The 20,597-nt window shown below is 46.5% G+C and overlaps 1 protein-coding gene across 1 annotated transcript in view; it reads left to right on the top strand.

Moving 5' to 3' along the window:
- LOC146232819 (uncharacterized) overlaps positions 1-20,597 on the top strand; it is a gene marked incomplete at its 3' end in the record, with an annotated part of 272,531 nt that overhangs the window by 90,328 nt on the left and 161,606 nt on the right. The window contains exons 7-8 of the mRNA XM_084690016.1: positions 12,248-12,372; positions 13,563-13,706. Of these exons, the coding sequence (XP_084546142.1) occupies positions 12,248-12,372; positions 13,563-13,706 (269 nt within the window). The remainder of the gene's footprint in view (positions 1-12,247; positions 12,373-13,562; positions 13,707-20,597) is intronic.

The raw sequence follows: 20,597 nt of genomic DNA, 5'->3' as shown, positions 1-20,597 counted from the left end.
GCCCTCTCTATAAACCCTCCGTGCCTCTTCCTCCTTCCCTCCGTGTAATCCCACTCTACCTGTATGCATATGCATAGCTGCTCGATGGCTGTGCATACATTTGCATCGGATTCACCCCCCCCCCCCCCCCCACACACACACACACACACACGATCCACCTCCGCCAACGTTTCCTCCCCGTAGCCTTCCGCCGAACTTGTTTATGTTTGAACGTTTCCAATGGCATTTGAACTCATCCCATCGATTTGTTTACGGTGAGGCGGTTGGCGAAGCAGTTCCTTAAAGGGGGCTGAAATCGACCGTCTAAATATTTGACTAAAGGGTCAGTGGGATCGCGTCGGGGGCCCGGGCAACAAACACAGATGGACCGCGGGGAAGGTGGAAGGGGGCCGGGCTCCCCTAACAGGAGGCAGCCGAGGGGCGAGAGCTATCCCGAGGAGGAGTGTCACAATAGGGATGCATAGGAGAGGAGGGGCTGCATCCATCCAGACCTCCACGGCATGGACTTCCCTACTCATCCACAAGAGGGCGCTGCTGGACAATCCATGCCCCGGTTTTCCTCCGGAGCATCACCTATCTTTTTCCCCCCTTCACATACCCAGATTCACATTTAGACAATCAACCTTGCGTGCTCTCTCTCTCAGAGATAAAGTTATGTGGTTACGCTCCAGTTGGAGCACTGAGAACCGCGATGACGGTAGCTCCAGTGCTGTAACTACGGAGCTATTGTGCGTGTGTGACAGTAATTACCGTACTAAAGCTGACTGTGACATCTAAGGAGAATTGCCTTTTTTTTTGTACTTTTTTCTTTGCTGTGTCAATCCATCTTTTCTCTTAACAATAACACAATCGGACTCTGATATATTTGAATGAAGGATGGTTCCGACCGACAACCCCCCCCCAAAAAAAACATCTGGAATGATGGCTGTAATTGATCAACGATTACGCGTCTTTTGTGTTTGAGTCCGTAATTGAGTGGCAGAGTCCAGAGTAGTACCTGTCACATTTTTCTTCAGCTGTCGTTCTTCTGGAAAAGACTGGTTCTGTGGAAGAATAGCACGGGTCAGACTATCTCTCATTGTGTCACATGACACAATTCATCTACCCCCCCCCCCCCCCCCCCTCCCCCCATATTCATACTGTGTTCAAGATTACAATACTTGCAACCATCTGTACAGGGCATAAAGAACCCTCAATGCAAACTTAAGCATTGTTAAGCAGATAAGGGCTGCGATGCACTGTACGTCAACGTACATGACAATGTTCACTGCAACCCCCCTTAAACCATATTTCCCCTACCCACCATGACAAGAGCTTCGGGGCACAGTGATCGTCTCATGTGCCCCTTCCTCTATATCAGTTATGCTTAACTGAATAATACATCAAATGTCAATTGTGAAACCTGCACAGTCCTTGTCATTAGCTTTGCACATAATGCTCTGTGTACTGTGTGTGTCTCATGACCAGAGTTCTGCTGGTAAGGATATGGTACTGGAAACTAGCATACGTGAATGCAGTATTACAGTAACTGTAGTCGACATTGTACAATGGATCTCAAATTGACTACAAAGGGATTAGCATTAGCAACATTTGAGAGAGACACTGCTTCACAATCGCTCGGCTCTGCATAATCCACTTGTTATTGGGAGTTGTTTAAATAATGGTAATTGCGTCTCTCTTTACATTTTATTCCCCCCAGTAACAAGCTGGTTCTCCCTTTCTCTCCTTTGCCCCTCTCTCTCTCTCTCTCTCTCTCTCTCTCTCTCTCTCTCTCTCTCTCTCTCTCTCTCTCGCTCTCGCTCTCGCTCTCGCTCTCTCTCTCTCTCTCTCTCTCTCTCTCTCTCTCTCTCTGACACTACAGTTGTATGCTGCCGCAGTGTCTGTTGTCATGGCGTTCAGAACCCCTGCCAGATGTCATAGTTAAGTTTGTGAGAGGAGGAGGAGGGGGGGGATCATGCTAGAGGCTATTTTGTTGTCAGTGATTTAGATGAAACACAGAGATGTTAAAATGTTAGACTTGCCCTCTGATTCTTTTTATATTTTCCCATTTTTGGATCTAGATAGAACATTTACCTTGGGGGTAAACAGCCTTTTGCTGTGTTAGATGCTAGTCCGGCGAAAAGCTTTATGTGAAATCAGTAGGAACAAGTATTTATCAGAGTTTCTCTGGATATAGTACATTTGTATTTTTGGATTATGTCTCATAGCTATTTTGTATGGCTTCGGGTGTTGCTCTTACCAAGACATTATTATGATTATTTTGTAATGCACTCTTTTACCTCTATCAGTAACTTGGAGTAAATATGAAATTCAAATTCTCATCAGACCTTGAGGTTGCTTTTCCTGTTGCAATACAAAATTATGAGATGTATTTTCTCTTACTTGTACATATCCTATTATTTTAGACTGATTTAAAAACATATTTTTTCATATTTTTTTTACATTGCATTTTATATTTGATTCATCTCTCATTTGGAAAATGAATTTATATAGCCCTCTCTGATATCCATTCTGGATTTTTGGTACTGTATGTAAAATATATACATGCACGTCTGTGTCCCATCACATGTAGCATCGTAGTCTCCCCTACATATATTATTTTGCAGTATTTACAATGTTGTTGCTCGAAATATTAAAATAAAAGAAATACCAATCTTCACATATAGTATAAACAATTGTTGATGTAAAACCTATTTCACTTTAGTTTTTAGAATTTTACTTAAACTTTTTTCACTGTATACTTGATTGATCTCCCAAGTTGAATTTTGCCTATTTAAATCCGGCTTGACAGTATAAATCCATATCCAAATGAACATGTTTTGTCGTGGTTGTGGGTATCTGCCTGTATTTTTATGAAAAAAGCTTACGTGTGTGAAATGCATTGAGTTATTGAAACAGAACTGGAACAGAACTACATTATCATAAGTATGGGGGACAAAACAAGTAACTTATTTATTTTAAATGTTTAGTATTAATATGATACATTTGGGGAAATAAATTAAATATACTTATTACTTTTCCAGGTTCTAAATGAATTAATGGTTATGTTAATTATTCTATCAATATGTATATTTTCTGAAAAGAGGAGTTGCTGAGCAAAAATTACACTGTAATGTTTTACATTTGTCCTGTAATTCATCAACTAGTTTTATTGGTTTAATTTATGGGTAAGCAATTTACACTACTGGCACTGCAGTAAACATCGTTAATCAAAATACATTATCATAATAAAGCTGTTTTAAAATGTTTAATAAAGAAAATTTAAAAGGTTGTTACCCTCCCTGTGTGTAACTTTTCCATTGTCGTGATAATTAATAATTAATAGCGAAGAAAAAAGCTTTTCTGTGTCAATACAGATGAGGAATGAGAGCTAGGTTGGAGGAAGAGTTCAGTATAAATGTAACAATAGGTAAACTTAACCTCAAGTGATGAACATAGCGTGTTATTACAGGAGTAGCTCAACGCTAATGCTCCCGACAGCCTCACACAATGCCACAGAAGACGGCCAATTAAAATCTGGAATGTAAATGACCAGACTTGTTTGGCTGTTGCTTATTGGACAGTGGGTGGCCTCAATGATTTCTTGGTGTGGGATAGGTGTGTGTTGGTGTGTGTTTGTTAGGCAAGGTTAGTGTTGGTGTAGGCTAGGATAACGCCTTTTCTGTTTTCCAGAATGCCTTCCTCTGCTATGATGGTCTCAAACAAGAAAAATTAAGAATTAGCTAGTGTGTGTGGCATGCTGTGTGCGCATACCTTACTTATCTGTTCAATGGGTCATCCAGTTGACCTAATGAAACTCTCCATTAATGACTGGATGGTGTTGACGTCACCAAGTTAGGACTCTCTCCCTCTTCTATCTCTCTTCCCCCCTCTGTATTTTCTCCCTTTGCCTTTCTCCCCTTTCCTCTCCATCTTTCTCCTTTGCCCTCCCCTGCTCTCTCTCTCTCTCTCTCTCTCTCTGTGTCTCTGTCTCTGTCTCTGTCTCTGTCTCTGTCTCTGTCTCTCTCTCTCTCTCTCTCTCTCTCTCTCTCTCTCTGTCTCTCTATCTCTCTCTCTCTCGCTCTCTCTCTGTCTCTGTCTCTGTCTCTGTCTCTGTCTCTGTCTCTGTCTCTGTCTCTCTGTCTCTGTCTCTGTCTCTGTCTCTGTCTCTGTCTCTGTCTCTCTCTCTCTCTCTCTCTCTCTCTCTCTCTCTCTCTCTCTCCCCTCTCTCTCTCTCTCCCCCTCTCTGTCTCTCTCTCTCTCTCTCTCTCTCTCTCTCTCTCTCTCTCTCTCTCACTCCCCCCCCCCCCATGGCCTGCTGTCCACATCAGGGATGAGGAATCACGCGTTCCCTGCCTTGAGTGCCATTTGCTAATGAAGGCCAAAGTGTCAGATGATAAATATAACGGAAGAAAAATGACACATGTAAGTGATCTCATTTAAGAGCATTACATTTGAATTTATTGGGGTACTTAGAGGGGACGGAGAGGCCACTGCTCTCAGGCGCCGGAGCGGGGCGTAGACCTTTCCTGAGTTATGGTGAGAGGGAGCTAAGATGGTATGTTATTATCATACTAGAGGCTGTGTGTGTGTGTGTGTGTGTGTGTGTGTGTGTGTATATGTGTGTGTGTGTGTTGGGGGGCACACATGTTTGGGCTGGGGGTACTCTACCCCAACCCACTCACACACACTGTACACACACAGTAGTTTAGTAGTCATCTCAGCCCAGCAGAATAGTACCCACTCTCAGCCCTCCCGTATTTCGTGTGAAGTCGATTGCAATGTGGGGAGGGAGAAAAAAATCAAACGTATCCCCGGAGCGGTAATGTGACATCAACGCAAAGCAGGATCAACACGTCGCAGGTGACCTGTAATTGTATTCAAAACAGTGAAGCTGAAAAAAAGCTCCCGAGCAAGATAATAAGCATTGAAACTCTGGGCTCGTTTTCTACGTTGTTTGTTTGAACCAGGGAAGACCAAACCGTATCCTTACGAAGTCAAACAGTCGCAAACAAATATGGAGGGCATGTCTGAGATGATGTATTGACTTGATTCAATACATACACCGTGTGTTTGTGTGAGTGCCTACGCACACACACACCAACATCTACTGAACAACTGTCTTGTTTCAACGATTCACACTAAATCTGTGTTGTGTTGCCATAACTACACCCTTTCTGTGCAGTCAACCGTTCACTAGATCCTAGCAACATCTTTAAACACTGTTGATGTCAGACATGCCGAATGAAAGACCTGAGAAAGCTCCAACCAGTTGACACAATCTAGATGGCAGAGCAGGAACGCTATATTCAATCCATTCCTTGGCCTCAATGCGTTTGGTAAATACGGTGGCTGTTTTTTTTTTTTTGTAAGAAGGATGTTGACAGAAAATCAAAAGCAATGCAGTGGCGGCTTCCCATAATGGAGACTTAGCTGTACTTTACACTCCTCTAACAAAGATCTACGTTTTGAAAACAATCAATCCCTTCATGAGAGCTTGTTATTTTCTCCCATAATAAGTGGAACGGCTTTTCATCATTCCTCCGCCGTGGTGATTGTGTTCGCACAGGAAGCTCCCCGTAATGTGCGACGCACAGGCTCTGAAAAGAAAATAGGCTAGTCTATAGCAGGAGGGTTTTTTTTATTTTAAATATATTTTTGAGCATCCCACTCTTCGTTTTTTCTTTTTCATATCCTTTTTCCGAGTTTGTGTTGTAAGTTGTCAGATGTTATTGTAAACTGGAAATATCTTCATGGTGTTTCGACAGCTCGGCATGAAGGTGGCACAGCATGGCTTCTGGAGCCGCTGGGCGGCGGATTTTTCCCTCCCTTTAATTTCGAAGCAAAGGAGCTTGCGCGAGATTTGCCAAAGAGTATTTGTGCAATTAGGCACGGATGGAGAGTTTCAGGAAGACTCCGCGCGTAACTTTTCATGGGCCGCCGCCGCCGCCGCAATCCTGCATTGCACGCCTTCGCTTTCTCTGCCCCCCACCCCCCGCCCTCCTCTCGCTAACACACCCATGTTTGTCTGGGAGAAGCTCCTACGCAGTAGCGTAGAGATGCCGTGGCTGTGGAGCCGCGGACTAACCCTTGTTAGCTGATCTGCGTTGCTCTCCCGCGTTTTGCTATTTTCACACCTCCCTACATCCCTTCATCTGTAAACATCTGGAGACGCGATCACGATCAGGCCAGGACTTGATTAGGGTACCCGGCGGAGAGACGGTTTAGGTCTCCTTCAGAGACAGCGGTGGTGGGCAGGGGCGAATGGTGGTTCCTGTTAAGCTCCGCAAACAGGTTTATTTTGGGGGAGGCTCCATGCTTTTTTGTGAAGCTTTAATTTGTCTTTCTTTTTGTATGGCTCAGCTGCTATTGGGTCTGTTCTGCATATTCCAGTCACAAATGACCGTTTAACCGACTTTTCAGCACCCTGACGGCTCGCCTGTTATTATCACTTTTGTCTCTTCTCACACCGTATACACATGTGAGACAGGGCGCTGGGATGTGGGGTGTGTTTACCAGGCTCCTTAGGGGCAAACAGGGCCATATATACGCCCCAGTCTCAGCACTTTCCTTCCAGAAGTTTGATATGCATTTGTGTTGCCATGGTAAGCCCCCCTCAAAGTATATATATTTTTCTTTTGGCTTGATTTTTCTTCTTCTTTTTTTTTTTTTTTTTTTTTTATCTCAGTGGTATAGAGTTCTGTTGCCCCGAGGGCCAGATTTAAATGTGTGTGGGTCTTCAAGGATTTTTCAGCAGAAAAGCTGTTTGGATCGAAGCCTTTTTGCCATACATGTGCGACCGAATTGTGTCATTTCAGGTTTTCTAGTCTTCGCCGTAACGAAAGGAAAGTCCAAAGGAGAAGCAAAAAACACAAGACAAAAGCTGATGAAAATGGACCAGATTGGATTATGTCAGACTTGGCATGTTCCCCCGTTATGAAGGACGTCTTGGTTCCGTCTTATCACTCTCTGCCTTACAGCTAAAAGAATCAAAAAAGGAAAAATCACAGCTCAGCTTCCCTGAAAGACAACAGCTAGATTGTTACCGTAAATAGTTGAAATGGTCGTGGGCTCCACACAGATGAGAGCCTCAACCAGGAATTGAGTCGATATTCCGAGAGACATAAATGACCCCAGCAGCAACACGGAGAGTGATGAGGAATAAAACATCCACTTCCTGTCTCAGACAGCTGAAGTAATGTTTTAGCTAGCAGAAAAATGCATTGTGTAGCAATGTTCATTCATTGCTGCCGTCTACAGACTACAATAGCTGATCATTTAATTATTGTAGATTTTGTATATTGTTTTGTACATTTTCAGTATTTAACTGTGTGAATTGTAATGCAATATTATACTCTGTATAGATTTAACCATATGTTTTGAAATGTTTCTATCATATTCAATGAGCATACCATTGCTTCCTGTCAATCCAATGAAAACATATAATCATGACTTTTGACCCCTACACTTCAGAAGTACGTTGCAAATAATATGGCTGAAAACACATATAAGCTTTAAGGGGAACAATCAAGGTCCACACATTAGCAATTCCACATCAAGAGGTGGTGTCAATTCACAGGGAGCTGTAAGAACTCCAACATCTCTCTATCAAACTTTTTGAGAATCCTACCGTTTTGACCCTCTGGGATTTCAAGAAACATGCCTCTGGTCAATCGATCGTGGTCCGTTCTGAGTTGTAATGGAAACCCTTCTGACCATTTTATCATCATTATGAGGAGCTTGAGATCGTATTGATTGAAACCTACAATTCTGTGGAAGTCAAAACAAAATTGATTGAATATACAGTGCGCTAGGTCGGTGTAGTATTGACTAAACATGCCCTCACTCCCCCCTTTGTTTTTTATCGTATTGTAGTGCCCCCTTAGCTGTACTATGACATCTCCCGAAGTACTTGTTAAACACCTCTTGCTGGACCAAGGTGTGATGTCAGCGAACAAGCAATAAGACAGAAATAAATAGGGAGAAAAAAAAAAGTGGAAAAGACAAATGGTGGAAGGGAGTTTGTTCATTTCCCACAAAGTATCTCAGGAGGGTGAATGTTGGAAAATCAAGATCCAATCAATAAAGCTTTCCAGCCATTTAACGTATATTAGTCCGACATGACATCAGTTTGAGCTGCATGCATCACTATAATAACAAGAGGTGAACACCAGACAATGTTTGGCGGCCAAACCTTGACAGTGTTGCCAATTAATTACACATAAAGCAACGGGCCAGAGTTCAGAGCACAAACACTCTGATTTGCCCCTTTTGAACTCTCACAAGAAAGAAATCAGCACACTTAATCCCAGCTCCTATGTGATCATTCCAGCCCAAGGATATGCACTGAGCCGTCCATCATCTTTGGGTCAGCCAGTCGGGGGCCGACATTACTAACACGATCACCGCCCGTGATCTGAACCCTGGCCCCCTCACCGAAATAAATAAACGCGTCAAAGCTAGCGAACGAGAGCAGGCGTGAGTCACTTAGTGAGGTGCATATCCCTTTGGAGTTAGAGAGCATGGATCTCAGCTGGCCGAGCCTGAAGTGGTGTTAGGAGCAGGGCGGAGGGGGGGATCTGATGATCACACTGTAACCCGTACTCTGCTCATTAAACAACAGGTCACGGCTCTGACTTCAGACGGTGTACGCTCTTCCAGTACAGTACGTGCCCCCCGACGAAGGTGGGTAAAAATAGCTAGGGGAAGGTGCACTTGTGGAAAGATGGAGGGTTAGGGTTAAACGTGGTTCGCGAGAGAGCGGTATATTTATAAAAAGCAATGCGTGTGGGTGTGTGCTAGAGCCGCGTTCGAACGATCCCAGTTTGACCCTTCGGTAGAGAGTGCCTGGCCTGTAGGGGAAACAAGCGGACCTTTTCTCACGTAGTCCTCAGGTATGTCTGCTGTTTCTCAAGACCCATAGATGAACTTTGGTTCGAGGGCCGAACCGAGCTTCTTTTCTGTTCTAGATACGTGTGTTGCAATCATATGTCAAGTTTGATTGGTTAACCCGGCACTCTCCGAAGAGGCTCCTGTAATTTAGCAGCTGTTCAAAGTGGAGTTAGTTGGAGGTTTGTCTCAATGTTTAAAAGTCAACTTAAGGAATGAGGCTGTTACACCCGAAGTTATGTCCTCCAGAGGAACTTCACAAAGATCCCTTGTAGATTTATTGGCACTTACCTAGGAGCCAGAGTCGATATTCATAAACAGGACTTCAAACAAACCCTCCCCATCCACCATCCAAGCTTGTAAATAAATACAGATATGCCTCTTTTATAGACAGCAGCAATCTAAAATATTACCACCAGCAGAATTTTACCACACACATTAATATTTTATGGCACATTGTATTTTACCACGTTGAATCTTAGTTTCACGACTGGCCCCATGGCTTTTAGTCTATGTTGGAGTTAGATTTGTTATCGGCAGGAAGTGCTTAGACTGTGTGTGGGGTGTTTGGTCTCCATAGCTACTGAAGTCTCATAGATGATGTGTATTGACAAAATCATTAGTGTGGGGCAAAGAGGATGACCTTCTCGGAACTTGGTCCTCCATATTCCTCTTGTCATTGAAGAACTTTGTAAAGTAAGCTACTTTGCAAGTCACATTTTACAAGCTTGCAATTTGTCATTTGTGAAACATATACTTTCACATTGAACTGAAGTTACATTTCTTAGTTATGTGGTCATAACATGAACATCAATCTCTCTATTAATGACATGCTTGTTTGTTATGGAAATTAGCTATTAAATCAGTTTGAAAGTTTAGTTTCCATTCTGAACCAGTGAAATCCAAACTGTAATGTTTCTTGACCAAATGATGACCGAAATAAAAGGAAACATCTGCGTTTGAGTCTGTTTAGGAGTCAAACCATTCCAGTGAGCCATTGACACTTATGGTCTTATGGTCACCCATTCTGCTCTGTCTCTAACTATGACCCTTCATTAGAGTTAATATCACAGCCAGTATTGACTGCTTTACAGTTCTCAACATGTTCAGCAAGAAAATTCCTGGTCAATAATTCAGATCTTTTATTTGTTTGTGTCAGTGTTTTAGTATTCCCCCATCAACAATGCTTGTTAGGGCTGCCATTCCCCCCCAGATGGTAGGCCGTGTTCTCCTGTTCATTTTTGCTGATTGTGGCTTGTTGCAAAAATGGGTTTGTAATACAATCAGCATCGAGACAGGCTTTCTCTGACTTCCCAGATTCTGGCGCTCTGTCCGGATGTGTAATGTAATGCGATTGGTGTGCCGTCTCACTGCCCTTAGACTATTCCTGTCTGTCGATCATTTCCCACTTGTCTGGTTCACTCACCGGTACTCTCCCCCCCCCCCCCCCCCCCCCCCCCCCCCAGTCTCCCTCTCTGTCTACCCCTTTTTCCCCCCTCTCTCCATCTCCCTTTTTCTCATCCAGCCCCCCCCCCCCTCCCCCCTCCGTGCGCTGTGCCTATCTGACATCCTCATTGGGAGGCGTCTGTCTCATCCAGGTAAGTTTGGGATGATCTCTAGGCCCTCTGCTCTGTCAAGGAGCTCCGGGCCTATCCAGGCCTCTCTAGGGCTCTGGTTCACACGCCAAATTGATGTCTCCGAGTTGAAATGACACTTTCAGCAGGATTTGCCATTTTCAACCTCTTCAAAACCCTACTGCCGAGGGATTGGGTTGGAAACGTACTGCTGCTTCAAAAGCCAATGAACAGGGCATGCTTGAATGAGACCGAGATATGTTTCCTATCAGGGAAAAAAAAAGGAAGGAAAAAAGAAAGAGTACTCTGAAATGCTGGCAATGTAAAACGGTATATGCTTTGAACAAGACCACCAGGCATGTGATGTAGGTACTGCCTGGGGAAAGACTCCAACCATGTTGAAGAGATATGAAATTCTAAAGAAATCAATAAACGCATGAATTTTGTTTGTCTGCCGTTTGCTTCATTTTGTAAAAACAACTCGGAAAAAACGTAAATGGCCAGAAGCCATTTGATGGCACACAGGAGTTGAAAATGTGTTATTCTACATTGCAGTACACACTTACAGTGAAATATTACAATTATAATGTGTTATGTCGAAAGTGTATATTTAGCACAAATGATATTTAAGTCAAACTTACTTCCTTCTGCTCAGTAACTGTCAAGTTTCACCGGCCTATTTTTGTACTCTGTCAAGGACTTGGATATACTTTGCCACTAAACTGTAAAGGGTGTGTGTGTGTGTGTGTGTGGGGGGGGGGTGTGGGTGGAAGCGAGAAGGCGGGGTGTCACCAAAGAAACGATCTCCGCATACGTTTATTTTTTTTGTCTCCCGTGTCTTTCAGTGGCCGCACGTTTCTCTCGGGGGGCTTAGTGGCTGGCATAATGGGTGAGGGTGAGGGTGTGAAAGAAGCACCTTTAGTCTCCTCATTCAGCCCCCCCCCCCCCCCCCCCCCCAGCCCTATTCTTTGCAGCACACACTCTTGTGAGTTGTGAAGGCCCTCTTTCTCAGTCCCAGTGAGCTGGGAGCCTTGTAATAGGCTCTAATTGATAGGGAGGTGTTGGGGTCTTTCTGCATGGGCCGAGGGGGGAGGGGCCGGCGGGGGGGGACAGACAGACAGACAGAGAGGGAGAGAGTGTGAGGGTTACTCCTGAGGAGGGAGGTGTGGGGGGGGACAGACAGAGAGGGAGAGAGTGTTAGGATTACTCCTGAGGAGGGAGGTGTGGGGGGGGGGGGGGACAGAGAGAGAGGGAGAGAGTGTTAGGATTACTCCTGAGGAGGGAGGTGTGGGGGGGGGGTTAGAGCGGTTCTCTGTCCCGTTCGTAATGACCCATTAATTCCCCTGTGGTTTTGTGGCGGTTGCCTCATTACAAGTCCAAAGAGGAGGGGGAACAAAGCACTCTGCAGGTAGGAGGTGAGCTTAAATAGTTTGGGCTCAACACTTGCCAACAAAAGGGGGACAAAACACTGAATGGGACTTGGAACAGATGCAATAAAAGTGGCAGATGCAAATTGCGGAGAGTCTTCCTTCGAGCACTTTGTGTGTGTGTGTGTGTGTGTGTGTCAGACTGCAGATTCTAATTAGCTAGTTAGGTGTTTCATTTCAGAGTTACCGTGCCTTATGCTATATTTCTCAGACTGGGTTTATATTTGCATAGCAGCAGAAATACATATGGTCCATACCCGCTTTACGCCATCAGCTTCCACCCACACACCAGCCCATACCAAAAAAATCATACAGAGAATACATATTATCACTCATTATGGCTCACACCCTCGCCTTTCTCTCATGTTTCTTCTATAGGGTGAATGACTATGGACAGATTGGCAGTGTCTTCCCTGAAAACGCGCCTGTGCCCCGCATGGTTGAGGCTCTGGAAAACGTGTTACATATCACCTGTGGGGCCAACCATAGCCTGGCACTGACAGGTAAGGCTATCGGGATTAGTAACTTTACACCAGCCCGATCCCAGTCAATTCAGACGCGAGACACTGCAAAAGACTTCAGAGAATTCAAAAATTCAGACTGCAAAAGACTCGTGAAAGCGTGTTGACAGTTGTACGGCAATAGCCTTGAGCCACTCGAGGCTTCCTCGAATCATGAAACTTTTGCACACATGCGGTTGACCTCTGACCATTTCCTGTTTGCATCTGTCTGATTTCTTCACTCTCTGAAGTCAATATTAAAATAGTTGCTTACTCTCACCCATGACCCTGAAACCTGATAAGTATTTATGGGTCTGCGTTTCACAAATCACGCAGCATTGCATATCAACCGTCTCTCAAAGTTCACCTGTTTTACTCAATTTCACAAAAGTATTAGTGCCCCCAAGCTCATTCAATAGAAAGAGGAAGATGAGTGAGGGAGAGTGAGAGACAGAGAGAGAGAATGGCCCTGGCATCTGATCCATAACAGTCATTGCCTGTTACATAGATTTCAGAATTCATTCAGGCTATGAAGATAATCGAGGCGGTCGACAGTTTTCCCCTGCAGCCCAATGGATTTATGATAGCACTGTCAGGAAAATGAGGCAAAATGACACAGTAGCTGACTTTAGCTGCAAATAATGTGATAGGCCGTACAGTGGTAGAGCAGCAGCTGCTGTCATCGCAGGTAATAGGCTATAAAGAAGCCTGATAGCAATACCTGTCACTTCTTAATGGCTGACTTCACTGAAGAGCTTTTGTGGCCTTTAACATGGAGATAATAGAAGATACAACACATTTTACAGCTTTTGCGTTGCATCCATAATTTATCTCCAGAGTCACCTCCCCCCCCCCCCCCCCCACACACACACACACAACGTCCTCCCCCTCCATTACATGCAGCACAACAAGGAAAACATGCTGGGGGAGAGCAGAGCCCTGAGTGTGCGGTTGTAGGAGGGTGAGGGTGGTGGGGGGGGGGGTTGAGGCTTTTGGTCTTGCCCCGGCTCCTCTCGCCGCACGTCCGTCACCTCAGGCCCGGAACGCGGTGGGACCAATCCCCCCGCGGCCATCTCAAAAGGAAGCCTTCACTGGCTGCGGCAACGCGCACGTTTCCGAGTCACATCGTGTCTCATCGGAACCTGTGACACAGCATGAAACGTGTGCGGATTTGACATGCTTTTTTTCGGCAGCTGATGGGATCCTCTTCCAGTGGGGATGTGGACGGGCTTGTGGGAATCTCAGGAGGAACATCCTGTCTGCGGAGGAAGTGATGTCACCGGGATCCGCCGTGAGGGCCATGGCAGGGGGGTGCTGGCACAGTGTACTACTAACAGGTAGGGCCAAGACGCTGTCTGCTATCTCTGCGTAGTAGACGGCTCCACAGTATATCCTTGGAAGTACATCAGTGAACAACAGTCTTACAAGGTGGTGAACACAGTGGAGCTTGTGGTCCATTATTTATCTGGACATTGACTTTCAGTATTTGGTCCCAAGTGTGGCGGAGTGTAGTGAAGGGTATCCAGGCTGCAGAACACACAGGAAATCCAGAGTATGTGTGTACAATAGGGACGAAATGTTTTAAAACATGTTTTTATACAGTTATACAGTAGAAGGCCTTGAAGCTTGTTTTTCTGCTAGCGGGGGTACACACAGGGCATGCATATGTGTGAGTTTGCGATTACATGCCTGTGTGTGTGTGTGTGTGTGTGTGGCGAGCTCGCAGGTGCGCGCCTGCCTGTGTGTGGGTGTGTGTGCGCACCTTTAGCCAGGCCAGCTATACATCACCATCGTTCATGAAGAGATCTCCCAGCTCTGGCGCCGCTACACAAACACAGGGGTTGAGGGCCACGGACGTTCCTTCATCTCGCCGTGGAGGAACTTCAAAGTCACTTGTCCTCACACGGCTGATGAATGCTCCCCCGTCCGCCGGCCTGACGTATGGGCCCCAGTAGCAGGCCTCGACAGTGGATTGGGCTGCGACTGTGGCCCCGTCATGGCGTCTGACTGGGAGGGAAGGCCATTTGTTAGCTTTTAGCTGTATCTGGGAGACCTGGACCTAATTCAGCACAGGAGACATCAATCCTTTTAATACAACACTTTGTAGTGTCGTTCTCCCGCGTTGCTAATGCTATCTATTATTAACCCTATTAAAAGTGTAATACAATTTAAGTAGAGTGCTAAAAGTGGATCATTTGTTGCGGCATTCCATTAGAATTAATTCTCCATTTATGATCTCAATGATTAAACCATAGGAGTCAGAAGACAAAATGAGGTTCTTAAACGGCCTTAAAATGGCAACACATGCAACAGACATTGCTACACTCGCTCAGACTTTCCAGAGTACGCATGCGCACGCACACACACACACACAGACACACACAAGTGCGGGCGCACACACACCTGCTGTGCTTCTCTGTCTAGCTACCGTCCTGGGTTTGATCCCTGGCATAGCTAGCCATGTGGGAGCAGAAATATCCAGCTCCAATCAGCCCTTAATGAATAGCCTGATGAGTGTCAGGCCGCATAGAATTAACAGACAGATCGGTGAGATGAGAAAGTGAGGCGGGGGGGGCAGGGGGGGGGGGGTGGACATTCTGACAGAAGGTCTGTAGAGCAGGACTTGTGTAGAAATGAAATCTCTACACTTAAACATAAAAAAAGGGTTTAATTCTGCCACGCCAGAGGTGATGGAATCACCCTCACTTGTTGGGAAGAAGCCCAGTTATTAGGGTGAGACTGCAGTGGATACGTCAGGGGCTGGCTACAGTGCCACCAAGGAGAGGGACATGATGAGGACAAGGGAGAGAGAGAGGGAGAGGGAGAGGGAGAGGGGGGAAATGCATAGAAGAGAGCACAGGTGAGATATGAGTGTGTGGGTGTGTGCTCGCGTGCGTGTGTGTCAGAGAGAATGAGGAGGTGGGGGGGGGTGGCAAGAGAGAGGAGTGTGTGAGAGACAGCTCGCCCAGGCCGGAGCATATTGAGGGCAGCAGGTGGAAGAGTGGCACAGTTAATTAAAACGCCTGCCTTAATGTCTCAGCCCGTCACTCCGGGGAGAGGAGAGCTGAGGCAGGGCCAGACCTGCCAGCCCTCCCAGCCAGACAGACAGACAGCCAGCCAGCCAAATAGCCAGCCAGCCAAATAGCCAGCCAGCCACCAGACAACCCGCCAGGCCACATGTCAGACAAACTCCCAACACCGTGCCCTTCACCCAGGGCTAACCTCCCTCCCTCCCTCCCTCCCTCCCTCCCTCCCTCCCTCCCTCCCTCCCTCCCTCCCTCCCTCCCTCCCTCCCTCCCTCCCTCCCTCCCTCCCTCCCTCCCTCCCTCCCTCCCTCCCTCCCTCCCTCCCTCCCTCCCTCCCTCCCTCCCTCCCTCCCTGCCTCCCTCCCTCCCTCCCTCCCTCCCTCCCTCCCTCCCTCCCTCCCTCCCACCCCACTACCCAACCCCTTTCGTGTCGACACCCCTGTGCCCCCTGCAGCCACCCTCGTATAATCTGATTCAGACATCCTCATATAGAGGCGGGCTCCACGCCCCCCCCCCCACACGCCGAAAGCGCCCGTCTGATGTCGCTTCCCCGGCTCGGCAGCATCTGTAGCGAGCCTGTAGACTTCCAGCCTCGCAGCCTAATCTGTCTGCTCTCAATAATTCATAGAGTGTGCTGCGCGCGGGGCTGCGCCGGCGCCCGACTACACTGTGCACGTCTAGAGTAATGGGGATGTTGTGATGTTTCTATCATGGCCTGTCTGAAGAGCGGAGCGGATCACGCCGCTCCATCTGATAAACATTCTGCTCCGTGCCCGGCCTGCCTGGGCTTTCATCAGTCGTTTGGTCGGACATTAATTCAGCCAGGCCTGCCTATGGTACAGCCCGGAACAGCACAGAGCCCCAGCTTGTGGACTAGCCTTGGATGGGCTAAGTCTGCATAATGCTAGGGTATCTCCTGTTGATTTGTCAGAGCTGAGTGCATGCCGGTTATGTAGAAACGAGGCTCGACGCGGAGACACGCTGTTCCACGTCACCTCTGAACTAACTCGAAATCTGAGGAGTGAGAGAGAAAGGAAGTTATTGAACGGGTGCTGGAGAGTTAAAAAGAAAGGGAAGACTAGCAGTACGCGACAAAAAACTTGGAGTGGAAGGTAAAAATAATTGGGTGAGAGAGACAGAGAAAGAGAGGGAAGGTAAGAGAGAGAGAGAGCATTGATTCGGGTTTCAGGTCGAGAAAGCGGGGCGAAGTTGTTTGGCTAATGTTTTATCAGGGCACGCTGTTTCACCCTGGATTGCTTTGTCAATAACCTGGGCCCCGGCGCGGCGAGCCGGAATCTCAGATTGTCACCCTGAGTGACAGGCAGGAGATGGCAGATAATTCAAAGAAATTGGAAGTGTGAAATCTTTAAGGGCCACTTCTGAACACGGCAAATGCCAGGGTATCTTTCCATCAGCGCCGGCTCTCACAAGCCCGCAGCATTGTTAATGGTGGCCTGTCTGTCCATCAAGCCTGCTTCAGGGGGGATTTATCCCTGTTTGGCTCCTTATCTTACTGCCTGCCTCGCGGGGCCTCCACTACTGTGTGTGTGTGTGTGTGTGTGTTTGTGTTTGCCTATGGCTACTGTACTCTGTGTGTGGGTTGCGTAGCAGAGAGCCAAGGGCGTCGAGAAACGTGGCTTTAGGACTTAGAGAAACATGACTTGACACCCCTTTGATCGCTCTGAATTCATTTGTTCTGATTTTCATTCATAACTTTACTCGGTCGTTTAGCCATCCGTCTCTGTTTCTCTACCCCCGGGTAATCCATTGTCCATTCTTCCTGTCCATCCATCCATCTCAACTGAACCGATGTAAGCCACTCAGACCAGGGGTAATTGCCCTGGCTTATCTAGTTGCACTGGTTAATTTAGCTGTCAACACCAAAACGGATTCACCTTAGATAGTGGCAGTGATCTCTCTTTGTGTGTTTGTATGTGGGTGTGGGTGTGTGTGTAGTACAAGCCTCTGCTTGTTGAATACCTTGTTCCGACAAAGCACACCCAAATGGAGATTGTCCATCAGCAGCTGTTGAGAGTCGAACCACACTATGCACCTTGATGAGCTGCCGTTGGCTGACCAGTCACCCAATGACATTGATCGGCTTTTGTCACATTCTGCATAGCAATTCCATTGATCGCCAATACAGGAAATGACAAAAGTAGTGCCCGTGTCTCTACTATAGTTATGTACAGCTCATTCTCTCCAAGACCGCTAAGAGTACTCCAGTAAAAAACACAGACGCTCCTAAAAGCCAGAAGAGACATGATGGAATCAATGAACTCTGAAATGTATTCTATGAATACTTTTCATTAATGTTGTTCAGAATCTGGGGCATTTGACGACTGTACCTATATTTCCTAATTAGGCACTGTCCAAATTTGATAGCACACAAATTAATTTGAAATAGAAGTTAATTATTAGTTTGATAATGAGGTTTATGATTAAGGAGTTAATAAAAGAAACAAAAATTAACTTTTTTTGGTGAGGTAGAAAATAGTTTGTGTTGGAACAGAAATATGGAGACGCGTCAACTTTTTGTCATCGTTTTTTTCAGTCCTGGAAAATAAGATGTTTCTCTGCAGTAAAGATGAGGCAGTTCTGTACAATAATTGAACATTCAATATACAGCCTCCAATATCCAGCTCTTCCAATTACCCATGTTCAGTTTATCACCGCTAGTAAGGTAATTCATGAATAAGCGTCATTAGCATGGACGATTAGCATGGACGACTAGAGGGGTGAAAACACCTGGGCGTTAGCATGTCACGTCAAGTTCAAGTTCAAGTCTTTTATTTGTCAGGTACACAGAACAACACAAGGTCAGACTGGGCACTGATCACAGGTCACATCCTGTGATCACAGGTCACATCCTGTGATCAGAGGCTGGCGAGGCTACAAAGTGCAGGCCGTCATTCAGAAACTGAGAGAAACAAACGTGGTTTTCTCGAAAGTTTCATGAATGTGTTACACTCCTAAACCACACTTGGAACATGTTTGATGTAGCAACCTTGCAATCCTGCTTTTGCACCCGAGGTGAGGACCAAAATACATGTTGGATTCAATAAAGATGGTTGGCAACACACGGTTTTTGGTCACAGAAGACAAAGAAGCAAAAAAAAAACTGTGGGAGCAAAGCACTGTAGGATGGGGGTCAGGAAGGAATATATTGTGGAAGTTGGGGAGGAAGAGAGAGAGAGAGAGACGAAACAAGCCAAAGAGAGGGAGAGAGAGAGGGGGGAGATGTTCCATATTTTGCGACTGAACGTTTTCAAGCCACTGCCAACACTCACTGTCACAGGGAAGTGGTTCCCGGGCCCGCACATTTCAAGCTGTTCAAATACCCATTAGGATGTTTTGTTTCCCATCCACAACGAGGAACGAGAAACGAGACCACGGCGCAGGAGAGGGAGGAGTGCAGAGCAAGAGCAGAAACGGAAACGTATCAAGGAACTTGTGATATTTAATGATCCTTGTATGCGGAGAAGACCACCAGCTTGTTCTCCTCTGCCAAATACCGATCCCCTAACTTAATTTCCTGCTCAATTGCTGTTCTATAGTGCATAGTACAGTGATACAGGCGGGTAATATAGAAAACAGATTGCTTGTGCGGCGGAGTGAAGAAGGCTGGGCCTATGCTGTGGAAGACCTGCAGTCTCCTGGGGGGTCTTGTCGGTGGGCTTCACAAAACCAACAAACCCCATCGTTCTCTCCGTCTTGCAGCAGCTGGCAGGTAGATCTGGCGTGTGTGTGTGTGTGTGTGTGTGTGTGCGTGTTGGTTTTCCCAATGCTTTGTAATGGAGAGTGTCACCCTGTCTTCCATCTCTGTGTTTGCTCCTGTGCAATGACTCCCGTCCACTCCAACACACAGCCCCCGACAGTGTCCATCAATCAGCTGTATTACAGCAACTCGTGGAGGGTGTAACGAGAGCGCATCTTCTGCCTCCACAAATACGCACGCGCACACTTACACCAGAACACGCGCTCGCACGCACACACACACCCTCACCAGCTCCCCCTCCCTCCCCCCTCCACACACACTCAAACAACAAGAAACTATCATGAGGCCGCACGTTCAAGTGTAGTAATTATTCGAGCAAGAGAGTGACAGGCCTATTTTTTATCCAAGCGACAGGAAGTGCTGATTACTAGTGACATTGCGGTCTACCTGGGAAGCTGAATGCAAGTTCAGAGTTTCACAAGAGCTTGTGTCGCCACAGTAGATGTCGCACACTCATGCTAATGTTAGAAGCGCAGCCCTTTCCTGACCCCACAAAGTGACAGGAGCCTGGTTGCGTAACAACCTTGTGGAATGAACTTCCTCCCGGGAGACGTCATTAAGGATGGGAATGTTTGTCTTCCGCTCGCGCCGAAATGAATATTCAGCTATTATCACTGCAGCGCACGCATTCAGATCTGATAGTGGCTTTATGTTTCAGTATGCACAACCCCCAACACACCAGCTGGATTTTATTTTCAGTCTCCACTCTGATATTTTACAGAGGATGTTCCTGTTCAATCACACGTGACAGAAGTTTTTGAAGTCAGTCAGACAACGAAGGTCAGCTGACGAGACATATTTTTACCCTCCCAGCGTCACTCTAACCTCTGCGAGGTTCCTGCACTTTCCAGATTTACATATTTGTTTGGACTCATGTCCTCTTATAGGCCACTAAAGACCCGTAATAACACTGTTTGGGTTTCAGTGAATGGTTCAGGCCAGGAACCGCAGCGCAGAATAAGACCTCGGTGGGATCGAGTTGTCAGAAGGATTTCCATCACACATGGGGATCTTTAGGGCGTCTGAACACAACGTTTTCTTTGAGAAACGAACCCAATTGGTCAGCTTATCGGCTAGATCAGCGCTGGTATGGTTCTCATGAGTGGTCTGTCTTTCCCATGTCTGAAGCACCACTGGGGGATGAGGTTTGTGCCTTTGTGTGTGTGTGTGTGTGTGTGCGACATAGAGGGTGAGAGGAAGATGGGTGACGGGGTGGGGGTGCATCGCTTTCCAAGGAATGGGATGATTCTTTGAATTCCCCTGTTTATTGAAAATGGAACGCGGCCTTCATTCTGGCACAGTCCAGAGTTCCCGGTGGGAAGCGGAAGGGGGGGGGGGGTTCTGTCCTGACGGGGGATGACACATTCCGCTTCCACTGTAAAAACCCCCTCGCTGTCTGCATCACACCACCGTTATCATCATCC

The sequence above is a fragment of the Hypomesus nipponensis genome, chromosome 24 (assembly GCF_054491055.1).
Source record: "Hypomesus nipponensis isolate SF chromosome 24, ASM5449105v1, whole genome shotgun sequence".
NCBI lineage: Eukaryota > Metazoa > Chordata > Actinopteri > Osmeriformes > Osmeridae > Hypomesus > Hypomesus nipponensis.
Note: the sequence above shows the minus strand (reverse complement) of the source record. Positions and strands in the feature narration are given on the sequence as shown.